General features: G+C 38.5%; 1 protein-coding gene across 7 annotated transcripts in view; it reads left to right on the top strand.

Moving 5' to 3' along the window:
• TBC1D5 (TBC1 domain family member 5) overlaps positions 1–16,451 on the top strand; it is a 571,191-nt gene that overhangs the window by 346,005 nt on the left and 208,735 nt on the right. For all 7 annotated transcript variants that reach the window (XM_031940325.1, XM_031940321.1, XM_031940324.1 and 4 more), the window contains 3 exons: positions 121–210; positions 289–363; positions 2,605–2,672. In XM_031940325.1, coding sequence (XP_031796185.1) covers positions 121–210; positions 289–363; positions 2,605–2,672 — 233 coding nt within the window. The remainder of the gene's footprint in view (positions 1–120; positions 211–288; positions 364–2,604; positions 2,673–16,451) is intronic.

Here is a 16,451-nt window from a genome sequence, read left to right as displayed (position 1 = left end):
TTATTTATTTGCAGTAAGTATTTTATTGGCTTTGGGGTATGTGTGTGTGTGTGTGTTTTAACATCATTTCATGTTCTTTTTCTTCTTATGAGTAACAACTTCATTTCTTCTTCACAACAGCTTTTTCTGAATGTTCTTCCTCAAGATAAAAGTCAGTGGACCAGCCAAACTAAGGAATTGAGAGCCTGGTACAATAACATCAAAGAAAGAGTAAGTAATAGTTTAACAAATGGGCCTCAAAGAAGTACCAGGCTCTAGTTTTGATTTCTATTTATTTATCTCCCTCAGCATATTACCAACCCTCGGAAGGCTGCGGGACAGCAAGATTTGATGATCAATAATCCTCTCTCCCAGGATGAAGGGGTAAAAATTGTCTTTTAGTCATTGTTTTTCATAGGCAACTTTGACAACTTAATAAGTATGTTTAAAATGCAAACTATTAATACTGGTTTTCAGTTTGAAACCTTGTATTTCCATCCTAGCTGTCCCTAAGTCCCACCTATGACATAGACCTAAAGTTATCCTAAGGTATCTCACCTAGTAATCACTCACCTATAGCATTCTCATTGCTAGAGAGGAGGAAGAAACCCTAGTGTGTTAGAGAAGCCCCAGGGAGCAAAAGGGGTCTAGTCAAGGACTCCTGACCCCTTGCGCCTTCTTCCTGAGCAACCTCTGACCTTGTCTGGGGGCATGCATTCAGCAGGGTTCCCTACATCCTGAGCTCTTTCCTGCTGGTATCCAGGGATCAGTGCCAACGTGGCTAGGAACTTGTAGGGGGCAGAGTGGGGGAGGGAAGGGGTAGTGCATCTTTATTTTCACTCTAACTGAAATTTTGCATATCCTTCAGTTATCAATTTTTTGAATGTGATTCTGGGATGGAACTTCACCAGGTCTGTGACAGAAAACAAAATGAAACATGCTTGCTTGCTCTAAACAATTTTCTGGAAGGTAGCTTTAATTTAGATAGCCTAAGAGTTTGGTAGATATTTCCATCTTTTGTTGCGATGCAGTGTTCTTTTAAACTGCAAACATTGCATTGATCCAGCTCTGATTGACTCATAGCACCTCCTCCCCTTCTTGCTTCTGAATCAGGAGATTATAGAGCTGTTCTCAAACTACGGGTGCTCCTGAGTGAACAACTATAAGGAGTTTAAGAGAATAATCCACAGGAAGTTTTTTCCTCTTTTTTTTTTTTTTTTTTTTTTTTTTTTTTTTTTTTTGAATTTTGAATTCAAATTTTGATTTTGATCAGATTTTGAATAGAAAGATATTTGTTCCATCTTGTGGAATCTTACCTATAGTTATTATGCCCTCAAATTTCAAGTTAGATTTGATCCTGAAGTGTTCTCTTGTGAGTTTCATATACTCCCTTTATTTGCTTCTTAGCAGTCATAGCCTTCAGAGCTTCTTTAGCAGTGATTAATAATAGCTGGACTTTTTAGACTTCTTTTTGGACTAATCTGCTACTTACCATGTTACTAAAGAACCTTGTTTTCGCTACAAGAATTAGAATATAAAATTAATGGAACTTTGCCAAAGTCTTTATGAAAATTAGCAAACAGTTGCTAATTTATTCAGTGTGTATTTCATACTATATGATATTCCAAACTTTAGTTATTTCTTCATTATTTTGTTAGTAGATCAATAAACATTTATTAAGCACTTTCTGTGTGCCAGATATTATGCTAAATACCACAGTGCTGGAAATTATTTAATGACAAATATTTTTCATAATCAAAATTTTCACTAAGAAGCCATTAAATTACGAAGTGAAGCTTTCAATGAGAAAGTATCACATTGAGATTGTTAGATGGAAAAGGATCCAAAAAAAAAAAAATGCCTCATGAAGAATGTCAATCCTTCTTTGAGGCTGTCTTCATACTCATGTCAGGCTTCTACTCAAATGTCTTGCTACCCCAAATATTATGCCTTACTTCAAGTAGTTATTCCCCAGCTTTAAGAATTCTACTTGACTGTAAAGATACTAACAGGCAGAGAACAAAGGTTTCCCCTAGAATTGCTGAAGAGGACATTAGAATGAAAATGGACCCTTTCTTCACAGTATATCATAATTTGGATCATGTTTTCAGGATACACTCCAACCTTTTCTAATATTTCTCAAAATTGCGACAGCTTCTTCAGTGGGCAGGCAGGAGGAACCATTGGCATCATTGAGACTTAGAAGCAAGCAGATAACCAGAAGATACCCAGCTAGTTAGACTGAAGCTTTAGACAGCCAAGAAACATTTTTAACCAATTGATAAAAGTCTATAAATCCTCAGCTACTATTTCATATAGATTAAGGAAATTATCTTTATGCATTTCACTCCTATGTAATTAATGGTGATAGACCATGCTTTGTGAAGACTATATACTAATGTCAAAAGGAAAGAAATTGTGTTAGAATAAGCATACACTTAAAAGACTGAAGTAGACTTAAGAAATTTATGCTCAGTCACATGTCCTCCATTTTCAACCTAAAAGGCTTAATAGAAAAGATGATGTAATTAATTTAACATTTATAAAAGTTATTTGAAATTATTTTTTGCAGAGTATACCAAATGAATACTACTATTTCAAGTGGTACATTTTTCTTCATTTCAGAGTCTTTGGAACAAATTTTTCCAGGATAAAGAGCTTCGAGCAATGATTGAACAAGATGTCAAAAGAACGTATGTATAAGAACCAGTCAAAAAAGTTCTTTTAAAAATTCATATTTATGTTATTTCTAACTCTATAGTTTTTATTGTTTGCCCTGTAAGTTTTACATAATAAAAAGACCAGCATAAAGAGAAATTCATGTACAATTGGAAATGTATTAAATTGAATCTGTACCTTACTCTTGTTACTAATATTAATTCTGTAGTAAAGAATTAGTGTGGTTCATTAAAAATATAGATTTTTTTAAAAATGTGAAACAAAGGATATTTTATGACAGATTTCTTCTATCTAAACTGTTGCATTTATGATAATTATAAAATACATTAAAGTTTAGAAAGTTATAGAAATTAATTGGAAGGACTAAGCATTCCCTTTTTACATTAATTTTATATAATCTGTTATGCTGTTGTTGGGCTTGTTGGATTCCTATCAACACTTCTAACAGATGTTGTACTTTGTGAACCAAGTCTCCATACCATTTAAATCTATAAAGGGGCTATACTGCATCCTAACACATCTAAATTTCTGCTTATCCAACCCCTTATAAGCCTTCTTGGCCTCTTGCAGTTAGACACAGATCTTTGCAATTCTGGCTATTCTCTAATTACCTGTCTGTTTAGGAATAGATCTCTGGGATTCTGTACAACTACTTACAACATAATGCTAATACAACAATATTTTAAAATATGAAGTAATAAAAGATACCAGCAGTATGCCTAGAGTCACAGAGTATCTGTGCCCTGTCAAAAAGAAAGAAACAATGAGTTTAAACTTATTTAGTACTTTACAAATAGCATTTCCTCTGATTGAGAGCATGCCCTTTTAAGGAGGGGAGAAGAGCAGAGATGATTATTTCTCTTTATAACTCAAGATAAAATGACTTGCCCCTATTCAAACTGCTCAGAAATAACAGAACCGGGCTCAAGTGCAAGTCTTCTTCTCTTACTCTCCATGCCCTCTCCTGGAGTTCTCTCTCTAAAACTGCTGAGATGCACTGCTGATGTTGGAGGAGAAGCATGGAGGAGTGCTCCATTCATTCTTTTCTCCTCCAAATATTCTTTCCCTTCATTTGCTGCCATTCTGTCTCCGGCATCAGTCGTCCTTTGGTCATTTCCCAGCACATGTTCTGCTCTCCCCTCCCTTCCCAGCAGAGGCTTTGTCCTCCAGTTCAAAGGCTCCCCCCCACCCCCATGTGGAGTTGTACCACTCCCATAGGGAGCTGCCCTCCCAACCCCGCCTGCCCAGGAGTTACTTCCGTGGAGTTTGTTTCTCCTTCACTTCCTCTGGCTTGCTGAGTATGTGCCCATGCCATCGCCTTCTTTCTTCCTACTTTTATCCCCAGCCCCAAGCACACTATTCCCAGACACACACTCCGTGTTCTTCTCGGCTTCCGCGGTTTCTGGAGTATGGCCAAGTCCCAGGTGCTCGAAGATTCTGAGCATCCGTCAGTTGGGGCTTTCTAAGTCAGAGTGGACTTTTGCTTGTTTCAGCTTGCTGATCTTTCACTTTCTGGAGCCCTCCTCAATGTTCAGCTCTGGACACACAAGGAAAACAAAGAAGATTAAAGAGAAAACATTGACCAAGAAGCAGGAGAAGGGATCCTTTCCCCTCTCCCCCCCCCCCCCCCCCCCCCCCCCCCCCCCCCCGGTCCTGCTGTCTCTAAGAGCTCCTCTTTCTTCCTTTTGAAAAATTTTTTTGTAATTGCTTTTTATTTTTCCAAATACATGTGAAGACAGTTTTCAGTGCTCCCCTTTGGGAAACCTTGTGTTCCAAGTTTTTCTCCCTGTCATCAGAACTCGGTGAGAGCAACTTCGAGCTCGCCTCTCACCGTGTGACTGGTCTTGGATCGCCATTCCCCATTCATTAGTCACTTTTGTTCTTTTGTGTCCAGTGTAAAAGTTTGTGGGGAAAACGAGTCTCCAGTTTCTCTGTGGTACCCAGTGCCCTGCCCAGTGATCATGGTAATGATGATAATCATGGTGGCCCTGTTGTTTGTCCTTACCTTCCCTCCCAGCCTCAGCTCGTAAAGGCCTTTGCATTCCTGATATGATTCGGACAAGACTGCGCCACTGTTGTATTTTGTTCGCCGTTACCCAGCCTTGCATCTTTCCTTCTGCACAATCTTCCCAAGATCATCCCTGGCAAGTAGCTCAGCCATGAAAGCTCCCAGTTTTTTAGCACAAATTTCATCTGTTCCAGGTGATATGAATTCATCAAGAGTAGCTAGGTGTTTTCTTATGTTATCAATGTGATCTTTCAAAATCCTTCTGCGCACAGATAACAGAAGAAAATAGTTAAGCAATTGTCTGTTTTAATCTCCTGGCCACCCCAAGTTTGATCCTTTAACTTCCCTCATTCTTCTCTTTTCCTGAAGAGAGCTAACATATTCCCTTTCTTTGTTCTTAGATTTCCTTGTCATCCTGGCCCTGTGAACATCACCTTTATAGGTTCCTGTTTCGTGTTTATGTCCTTCTTACATCCTATTAGCTGACTTCTGTCTTCAGAACAGATCTTATAAAATTTCAGATTGATTTATGAGCTCCCTGTGTGTCCACATCAGTTTCTTTAGAAAACTTCCTCTTCCTCTCCATTATAATTGTTTCTTTTTTTGTCTTCAGAACCGTATTCTGTGATTCCTGGACAAAATTTATTCCACAAGATCTCATCTGTTCACTGCTGCATTCTTTGAAATTTTCTCTCCTAATATATAGGGCATGAGTTATACAGATTTAATTTCCTCTCCTTACATATTATAAACTCTAAATGAGAGCAGTCACTTCATACCGAGGTTCTCATCATTTCCAATTCAACAATAGGAAGAATCTTGTTGGTAGAGTTAGGATCCAGAATAGAATTTTCCTATGTAATTTTCTTTTGAAATTAAGTCAAATTCTGATTTTTATAAAAAATTACACTATTCACAAATAGACAAAAGCAACCTTCAATGTTTAACTTTCTGATTCAATAAATTTACTAATTAACTCTTTAGAAAACTATTTCCATTAAGCTAGTCCATATTTCATACTGTCCCATTAAAAAGTTATATTTTCTAAAATTCATTTTTATTTTTTTAATAATTCCTCAGGGAAAGATTTTACAAGAATTTTCAGAGCAGAATTGATTTTGGTGTGTGTTAATGCAGACAATCTGCCCAGTGTTAAAATGTTAAAGGGAAAAAAAAAAACACAAGCTGCCATGTTCGTGTGATCACACCAAAATAGCAGCTTGTATTTATATTTTCACTCTCCTAGAGGTGGACTGCAGGCGCACATGAACGAGGGGGAGAGCTTTGTGTTGTGTTGCGATTTTGTTTAATGCAGACAAAGTACACGCTTGTGCATGCACAACCAGCCCTCACATATGCACTCGTTCACAGCCTGGAAAGTGAAAACTACAACACAAGCCGCTCTCTAAGAGTTGTCAGCAACCTGCGTGCATGCGTGTGTGTGTGTGTGTGTGTGTGTGTGTGTGTGTGTGTGTATTTCTTAAATATTAAAGGGGGGAAAACAGATTTTCAGGAACGCAAAAAACAATTCTTCTATCAAGTGGCTCATAGCTCTCCCCCATTGACAATATTTAAGGTAAAATTCAATATGTAGCCAACTACTGTGATTGCAAAAATTTAAAATGTCTATGTTCTCATTTATTACTTTTGTTTCATGTTTTTCTTTCCCTATGATATCTCAGCTTTATAAATCTTTTTTTTTTCTTCTGTTTCACTAAGTTTCTTACTTTAAAATTTGGAATCTTCTTTATCACAAAAAATGTTTTTTTAAAACTCTAGTTGAGTCAGACTGTGGGTGCATTTTTAAAAAGGGCAGATAGTGGTAGTACTTTGATCAACATGTTGGGTAGCCTTTCCTTCGGCATCTAAGGAGCAGTAGGAGGAAGACATTGCTTGGCAGGAACTTTGTCATCCAGAGCTTCTCAGCAATAGGATTGTTTCCAACCCTCTGACATCCAATCTGTTTTCACTAAGCCAGCTTGTAGCCACTCTTCATGATTGGGTATTCAGATTATTGTCAATAGTTAAAAATAAAGTGTGGTTTGTGCACTAGCATTATGAAATCACTCCCTAAAATCCCCCAAAGGCCCAGGCCTTCTCATCTAAGTTTAATTAAAGTTAAATTCAGTCCTCATCAAAAGTTTCAGCAGGTTCTGAAATAAACAGTAGCACAAAAATATGAAGATTATGCTAGAGGAGAAACTTCTTAAATAAGGATCACAAGAACACAAAACTGTGAAGTCCTTATTTCCAATTGTGGCCAAATATTGAATTCTGCATGTCTCACAAGTTCAAGCTCAGTGGTATTGATAGGTTTATTGTAAGATAATGATGGAATTTTCAGCATTAGCAAAGACTTTGAAGATCTTCTTATTTCGCTTTCTTATGTAATAGATGATGGAACTAAATCCCAGAAGAGCCCTACAGCCTCGTGAGCTTGCTGGTTAGGCATTGGAGTCTATCGCTACTGACTCTAGCCAGTGGTTTCTCCTTACACTGTGCCATTGTGTTATTGTGTGAGAGAGAAAGATCTACAGAAATAAATACAACAGCTCTATCTACAATTTGAGACTTTGGTTCTCCCTTTTCTCTGTAAAGTAATTAAAGGAGACAGATTGACATACCACTGATTTTCAGTGTTTCATAAATACTTACTTAATCTTGAACATTTGCATCGACCATTTACAAAATTTTGATTTTCAGATATTTTAATTTTCAGTTTTTTAAAGTAAAAAAAAACTCCTTATTTATTGTTCAAGGTTTTCAATGCTCCCTTGTCCTATTGCACTATTAACAACTCTCACCAAGGACCTTTTTTTCCCTCATGGGATAACTTACTGAACACTAACATCTTCACTGATTCATCTGGGTTGGGTGCTTTGTCTCTTTTAATACTCCTAATTACCTAATTATGTACCATAATGCACTGACAAGGCCTTTGATCATTTCAGTTTTTTATTAACTCCTTTATTTCTCATGAAATAGTTCCACTTGTCATATTAAAAGTTATCATATGAGAGGTCTTAAACCCGAACAAACATAGCCATTACTTTAACTCTGGCTTTTATCATGTCAGTTTCCTGATTGTTCTCTTGGCTTCCAGTTAGTCAGAAAGTGCTTATTAAGCACATACTGTGTACCAGAGGCATCATACATTGAAAATGTATCTGATTCTTCATGACCCTAATGCACCATTGTATGCCAGAGCCTCCTGTCCTCCATGCTCTTCCAAAGTCTGTCCCTACTTATGTTAATTATTTCTAAGGAACTATATCCATCTCATCCTCAGTTGTCCCTTCTCCTTTTGTTTTCAGTTCTTCGCCATATCAGGGTCTTTTCTACCGAGTCCTGTTTCTTCATTTCATGGCCAAAATATTCAGCTTCAGCATACATTCTTCCAATGGGAAGTCTAAATTAATTTCCTTAAGGGTTGACTGATTTGATATCCTTGCACTCTAAGGAACTCTCAAGAGTCTTCCTCAGAGTTCCTCAGATTCTGTAGCACTCAGCTTTCACAGCCACACATTACTATTGGGATAAGCCATAACTTTGACTAGATAAACCTTATCTCTTAGACTCTCTTCTTTATCCCTCATTAAGAAGCTTTTGTATTTCTAATTCATTTTCTGCCATCAAAGAGTTATTGTCTGCATATCTGGGTTGTTTATATTTATTCCAGCCTTAATTCTAACTTTTGATTTGTCCAGTTTGACATTTCATATGATGTACTCTGAATATAAGTTAAATAAATGACAATTTGCAGCCTTGTCATACTCCTTTCCCAGTCTTAAACCAATCACTTGGTCCATATTAGGTTTTAACTATTGCTTCCTGACCTATATATCTAAGTTCCTCAGGAGACAAGAAGATCTGGTCATTCCATCTCTTTGAGAACTTGCCATATTTTTGGTGTGATTCATATAGTCAGAGACATTACTGTAGTTGGTGAAGCAGAAGGAGATATTTTTCTGAAGCTCCCCTGCTTTCTTCTTAATGCATTGAATGCTGGCAATTTGGTTTCTGCCTCTTTGAAACCAAATTTCTAGTGACTCTTGGTTCACATGTTGCTGAAGGCTCAGCAGCAGAATCTTAAACATAACTTTGTTGGTGTATGAAATAAGCATAATGGTCCAATAATTTGAATATTCTTTCACATTGCCTTTCTTTAGCATTGAGACATAAAATGATCTGTTCCAAATCAGTGGCTACCTTTAAATTTTCCAAAATTGCTGGCGTATTGAACGTAGTACTTTAACAACATCATCTTTTAAGATTTTAAATATCTCAGCTGGAATTTCATTACTTCCACAAGGCTTACTGTTAGCAATGCTTTCTAAGACTTGCTTGAATTTGTTCTCCGGGATGTCTGGCTCCAGATCAGTAACCACACCATCAAGGTTATTGGTGATGCTAAAGTCTTGTATATTTTGTTTGTATATAAATTTCCTGTAAATTTTAGCCACTTTTTCATTTCTTCTGCTTCTGTTGTGTCTACCATTTTTGCATTTCATGCTCATTTTTGCATGAAACGTTCCTTTGGTATCTCTTAATTTTCTTCAAGAAATCTGTCTTTACCATTCTATTCTTATCTTTTGGTTCTTTGCATTGTTTATTTAAGAAAGCCTTATGTCCCTTTCCTTTTCTCTGGAATTCTTCATTCACTTGACTATATCTTTCTCTTTTTTCCTTTTCCTTTCCTTCTTTCCTCAGCTATTTGTAAAGCCTTCAGACAGCCATTTTGGTTTCTTGCTTGTCTTTTTCTTTTGGCTGTTTTTTTGTTGTCGCTGCCTGTAGTGTATACCAAACCTCTGTCCATATTCTTCAGGCATTCTATGTCCTAGGTGTAACACTTCAAATGTATTCATTGCCTCCATTTCTTATTCATAAGTGAGTTTATTTCAGTCATCTGAAAGTTTTTTCTACTTTCTTCATTTAAATTTTGCAATGACCTGAGCCATAGTCAGCTCCAGGTTTTGTTTTAACTATGTAGAAAAGCTCTATAGTTTTGGTTACTATATATAATCAATCAGATTTCAGTACTGACCATCTGGTGTTGTCTACATGAAAAGCCATCTTTTGGGTTGTTGAAAAAGAGTGTTATAACCAATGAGTTGTCTTGACAAAATTTGGTTAGTCTCTGCTCTGCTTCATTTTGTGCTCCAAACTTGCCTGTTATTCCAGTTATCTTTTGATTTCCTACTTCCTATCTATTTTGATAACTATGACATCTTTTTTGGTGTTATTTATAGAAGTTGTTAGGTATTCATAGTGATCAGCTTTGGCCTCTTCAACATGTTGGAGCATAGACTGTTATTACTGTGATGTTGCCTTGGATTCAAATAGATATCATTCTGTCATTTTTGAGACCCAATGCTGCTTTTCTCACCTTCTTATTGATTGTGAAGGCTCTTCCATTTCTTTTAAGATTCTTGCTCACAGTAATGTATGTAATGATCACCTAAATTACATTCACCCATTCCCATCCATTTAACTGACACCCAAGATGTTGATATTTAAAATTTCCATATTCTGTTTGACCAAGTCTAACTTACTTTGGTTCATAGACCTTGTTTTCCATGTTTCATTGCAGCCCTGGACTTTTCTTTCATCACTAGACCTATTCACAGCTGAGCTTCCTTTCAGCTTTGACCCAGCCATATCATTCTTTATGGAGCTTCTTCTAGTTAGCCTTCGTTCTTCCCCAGTATTATGTTCCTTCCTCTCTGCGGGGTTCATCTTCCTGTGCCATATTTTATCATTTCACTACTGTCGGTAGGTCTTTCTCAGCAAAGATGCTGGAGTGTCTGCCATTTCCTTCTCCAGGAAGGCCCTTTGTGTGAGCTCTCCACTGTGATCTATTTGAGGAACCCTGCACAGCACACTCGTGGTTTCATTGAGCGACAAAAGCCCTTTGACACAACACAGCGATGATCCAGGTGGGGCACAGGATGGCCGAGTCCCAAGAATTAAAGATTTCTTATCTAGGGCCTTCCCCAAAATGGAGGTTCCAAGAAAACTCATCCATGGAAGAAGGAGACTGCAAGAGCTGAGGTACAAGACAGCTGATGACTACATCTAGAGAATAACCGATAGCTCATCATGGTATTTCCCCAAGAGAAAGATTGAAGGAATAACTCACCACTAGCAGAAGGGCCATGAGGAGCTTTCTCACCTCCTTTCTAACTCGCTTTCCAGTCAGTCAGTCAGCAAGCACCTACTATGCTCCAGATACCGTGTTAAGGCAAAAACAGTCCCTGCCCTCAGGAAGCTCATTTTCTATCAGGGCAGACAGCATACAAACTACCATGTACATACAAGACAGAAACAGGATGAAGAGTAAATTATCAGTAGAGAGAAGGCAGAATTGATCGGGAGAGGCTTCTTAGGGAAGCTGAGACTTGAAGGAGGCCACAGAAGACAAAAAGCAGAGCTGAGCAGGAAGAGCATGCTGGACATGGAAAGCCAGTGAGAAGGCAGCACGTCAGAGGGTGACAAACAGCAGCAAAGCCAGCATCACTGATCCTAGAATGAAGAATAAGACGAGACCAGGAGGGGTGTAAGGGCCCAGCTATGCAGCCAAACAGGACCATGTTTGTATTTGATCCTGGAGATAGCCGGCAATACCACCATGATCAGAGCTGGCATTTAAATCACTTGTACCGTGTGCCAGGCAGGAGGCTACGTGTGTCACACCAGAAATCTTGTTTGCTGTTACTGTCCTCAGTGACACATGTGAACTGCGGCAGGCACCCAGCTAAGGACTGGTCTCTGAGGCCAGACCTGAGCCAGCACTTTGTCCACTGTACCATTCCCTGTTTTTCTAAAAGCTGCTTAATAAGAAATGCTGCCAGGTGGATGCGATCGGCCTTGGGGTATGATGGACCAGGAGTGAGAGAGTAAGGGTCTGGAATGGCATCATGGTTGTGAGCCTGGCCTGGGAAGCCCAGTGGCATCCTCAGCAAGAATAAGGAAATTAGGGAGAGGGGAGACATCCGGGAGGCAGTTGGAGACACAATACAGAGAGAGGACTAAAACATAGAGCTGGAAATCATCTACTTGGAGGTGATCATTTCGATGAGATCACCAGATGGAGCGGTAGGGGTCTAGAACAGAACTCGGGGGGGCAGCCCACATCATTAGTAAGGACAACCATGGAATGTTCAGATAGACAGCCGGGACTGCCCAGGGCCATGGAAATGTGGAGAGAAGAATGTCAGGGAGAAGGGGCTGACCAGCAGGGTCAAGAAGGGAATCTTGGTTACTCTGGAAAGGACATTTTCAGCTGAATGATAACCAGAAGCCAAACTACAGAAAGTTCAGAGAAGTGAAGACACTGACCGAAATCTGCTGTAAATACAGCTGTGGGAGCAAAACGAGGTAGAGAATACTTGGTAAAGACGGGAGAGATGGAGTGAAAGGACAGGGAGACATGGCCGTGTTCTCCAACAGCAGAGAAACCTTAGTCTGTGAGAGAGATCAACCAAGGGAGGTGCAAATTCCATCTCCTTTCTCCAGACAGTTGCACTGACTGCCTCTCCCCAGTTCCCTTCACCATCCCAAAAAGCATGAAATGCATCATGGCCTTAATTCTGCTTCTTAGAGTCCTTATCTTAATGGGAAGCCTTTCCTTATTTTTTATTAACTTTCAAAACTCTTCTATCCCTCCACCTCCTGCCCATAGAGTACTGTTTCATCACTCCCCTCATATGTTTGAGTATTTAATCATCCATTTATGTATTGTATTTCCTAGTAGATTGTAAGTTCTTTGAAGACAAGTGCTATTTACATTTTGTCGCTAATACTTAGCTATTATATTTGTACATAGAAAGCAGTTGGTAAATGTTTGTTGAATGAACACAAACTCCTTTTAGATTACAGAAAACATGTCCATTTAAAAATATTATCTACCATTTTCTTTCAAAGGATGACAGATTGAATTAAATCAGGTTTGGCGTTTGGTTTTTTGTTTTTGTTTTTTGTTTGTTTTTTTTTTACACACTATTAATATTGTGATAAATTTGGTCAAATATAAGACAACTCCTGAAACAATCAGATCTATACAAGAATGCTAAAATACAGAGTTGCAACAGAAAACTCACTTTCATCAGTCAAGTAAAAAACTCCAAATTCTTTTTCACTGTCTCCAGAAGGATGTTTAAAATGGAGTCACCAACAGTAGTTTCTCATGCCATTCAGCTTCCCATCTGTAGTTTTACTGTCATATCAGCTCTCTAATTGTAACCCCTGATTAGATGCAGAAATTCTCATAAACATTTCAAGATGGAACTACTTTCTTCAATTCCGTCCTATGTAGTTTTATTTTCTTGATGTGTGCAGGATTTTTGTTTCCCTCTGTTTTATAGCACATGGTTTCTGTCATTCTGATGAATAAAATTGCTATTAAGGCATAGCCACTAATCCATTCTTTAAATATTTATTTACATCTTGGTTAAAAAAGCAAAAATACAATCCAGAAACAAAATGTTGCATGCTATTATTTGGACTTAAAATTATGTTCTCAACATTAACTCCATCCCAGCATATCCAACTTGGGAAAGCCATTGATTTTTTTTAAAGCAAGATTACCATTTTAATTTGGGGAAGGTTGGGATAACAATCTCATTTGTTTTTCTTCTATGTATGTGAATGTACACACATACATTTGTGTGAATATTCACATATATACACATAATATATATCCTATGAAAGAAAGAGGCTTAAAATGTATAGACAGAAGAAGAAATAAAATAGACATCATGAGAAATTCAGGATTATTGAATTTAGAATTACCACCATTACCACCACATCTCCCTAATAATAGCTTAACCTTCTTCCAAGCATTTGAAATGAAGACAGATATCATGACTATAAAATGTTGAGGGTTTTTTTAAATATACCCCGATACTCATTAACTTTTACTTAAATACTCCAGCACATTATATGATTAGAAAGGCTTTATGATATAGTTAGAAAACACTAAAGTGGGAGTTAGGTTTCTGTTTTGGATATTCTATAAGTTGGACAAGTGGGAGGGGGAGGGAAGGAAGAGAATAAACATTGATAGCTTAGCACATGCCAGTCTAGGCACCCTTGCAAATATCTCTTTGGCAAGTCATCTAAGCTTTTGTCCTTCAGTTTCCCCATTTATAAAATGAGACTCTAATCCCTAAGGTGCTCAAAATGTTAGAATTCAATGATTGCTTTTCCATCTTCTAAAGTAGAGCAGACTTCTTTTTAGTAGTTTAGCATATATGTCTACCTTGGATGATTCTGTGGATGCCCCATTGGAATTTATAGGCAACTATTCCTCTTTAAAGATTAAAGGGGCTTTTTCTTCTAAAAAGGGAATACTGTGAGATTTTACAAATTGGCACTTCAACTCTGTAGAGTAGAATTGTGGATGGTGTGCTATTGCATTTAGATGAGGTACGCTATGTCTGCCTAATACACATTTTCAGTTGATTGGGTATTTGCTAAAAGTGGGTAATTTAAATTATCTACCTGCAATTTAATTCTGGTAGATCTCTAGTTTTTAATCTTGGAAGTGGTTAGTATGCATTTAAATGAAACCATGAATTGGTATGTAATATAATTTACATTTTTAGTGGATAGATATTAAACTCTTACTATATAGCTCATAGATATTTGTTGGCAAAAGTAAGTAAGGTACTTTTTAGGACTTTCTCCCATTCTCGATTCTGATCTTGAATACTCCATAGAATATTACCTCATTGTTTGCATGGAAGATTTCCAAAGAAGAACTGAAGAAGGGCCTGACAAGTTAAATTCAAGGATTTGATAATCCTGTTTTTTCCCTCCACTTATCAGAACTGAAACTAATGTGATATTAGTTAACAATATTTCCTCCATCTTTAAATTAGTTCATTTCTCCATAGACCAAGGGGCATTGGAGGTGAAGCCTTCTTTTGGCTCATCTATCCTCCAATTTCTATGGCATTTCTGCCAGTCACTAAACTCTCAGGTGATGTTCTGCCACTGTTGCCACCTCTGTCATACATTGTCTTTTAACATTTTCTACTCGGCCTCCACTTTTAGCACTTCCTTAAAAGATTCTTTGTAAGGTACATGGCTTTCCTCTGAGCAAAGTTAGTCTCAGTTATTATCTCTTTCCCTTCTTGTATGCCTTTCACCTGTTTGACCAATGTTATATAAAATAACCTTAGTTTTTGTAATTCTGCTTCCTCTTTTCTTTGGACAGTCATTTAGTGCCAGTTTCCTTTACATTGTTTCTTCCTTCGTTCAGTGAAATCAATATTTAACTTGAGATATCTCTACTATTCTGCTCTAAATTCTCACTCTTCAGAAGTTGATGGATTCTACTATGTGTGAATGAATAGGGGATATCTAATGGACAATCAGTCATCTTGATATTTTGATAAAAAAAAAAAATAATAGTAGTTGAAAGGAACACCAAAAGTCAGCTAGTCCATAGCCAACTCAAAACAATATCTTGGACAATTGTTAGCAAAATAGGATTAGGAATAATTCCAGTGTACATTTGGAACAATTAATGTTGAGTTTTAATGAGTAAGAAAGATTATTTCTCATTCTTCAAAGAGAGAACATAGAGAACAATTGATTAAAATGGAACTGAAGTATCCAATGGAGACAAGAAGACAGAGCAGAAAATGAGAAGAAATGGTGTTAGTTCGTTTGGAAGCTGAGGTCCCAGTGAGATTTGAACCTCAGGTAGAATTGTGGTCCCTACCAGAACTGGAAGCATGACGGATACTGTTTCTTTACCAATAAGACAGACTTATTCAATTACCTTCTACCCAGTAAGACCAATTGGGCTCTTTACTGCAGTAAGTTAATGGTACACTAAGGGTTAAGAATTCTTATCACAAGCATGGTCTGAAAGTTGATAGCTATTTTACCCACTTTTCATGGTCCAAAAAATCGGGTGGGTCGTATCCCTTTGGATTCTCCTCTGGTCCTCCTTTCTTATCCTCCCCTTTCTCATCTTATCTGTTGCCAACTCCTGTCAATTCGGCCTTGCTAACTGCCTGAACAGCCACAGAGCACCAGGATCCCGGAGACTATTTCTAATGGGACCCCCTAGCTGAGCTATCTTAACGCTTTTGGTTTCTTCCTCCTCAACCACCCCTCCAGCATCATTGCTAAGGAAACTCTGACTGAAAAGACTGAACCACAGCACACCCTGTGGGTCCTGCCACTGCCCCTTTTCCACTCACAGCCGGACCATGCCCCGAGTTGTCCAGCAGCTCTCCCAACCTCAAGGCTGCCCCTCCTTTCTGTCCTTGCCCCGGCCCCAGGACTCTGCTGGCCCCCCGCTGCCTCCAGACTCCAGTAGCCAGCACTGTGCCCTGCCTTCTGGGCCCAGGGGTCGGCTGCCTCGTCTTCCTAGCAGATATTGTGTTTTCTGACCCAGGAACATTGGCCAGCTATCTGCCCCAGCCTTGCGGTTCTCTTCCTCCCCGTGTCTTTGACCTGGCTTCTTTCAGGTCCCGGCTGATCCCCCTTTTACAGGAAGCCCTTCCTGACGTCCTGAGTGCTGGCCCTTCCCTCTGAGAGCCTCTCCTTTGGTCTGTATGCAGCTCATCTGCTCGTGGCTATTGCATCTTTGGCCCATCAAACTGAGCTCTGAGACTGGATGCTTAAGATTCGGGGCCTTTCTTTGTGCCCCAGCCCTTAGCGAAGAGTCTAGCATGTGGTCAACTCTTCAGGCAAATGCTTGACACGCTAATTGTGTCAGGAGATAGTTTGAGTGCCCCACTGTGTCCTCGTAATATTGGAAGAAAGC

The sequence above is a fragment of the Sarcophilus harrisii genome, chromosome 5, assembly GCF_902635505.1.
Source record: "Sarcophilus harrisii chromosome 5, mSarHar1.11, whole genome shotgun sequence".
In the NCBI taxonomy this organism is placed as follows: domain Eukaryota; kingdom Metazoa; phylum Chordata; class Mammalia; order Dasyuromorphia; family Dasyuridae; genus Sarcophilus; species Sarcophilus harrisii.
The sequence above is the reverse complement of the archived record's forward strand: the minus strand, read 5'-3'. Positions and strand labels throughout refer to the sequence as shown.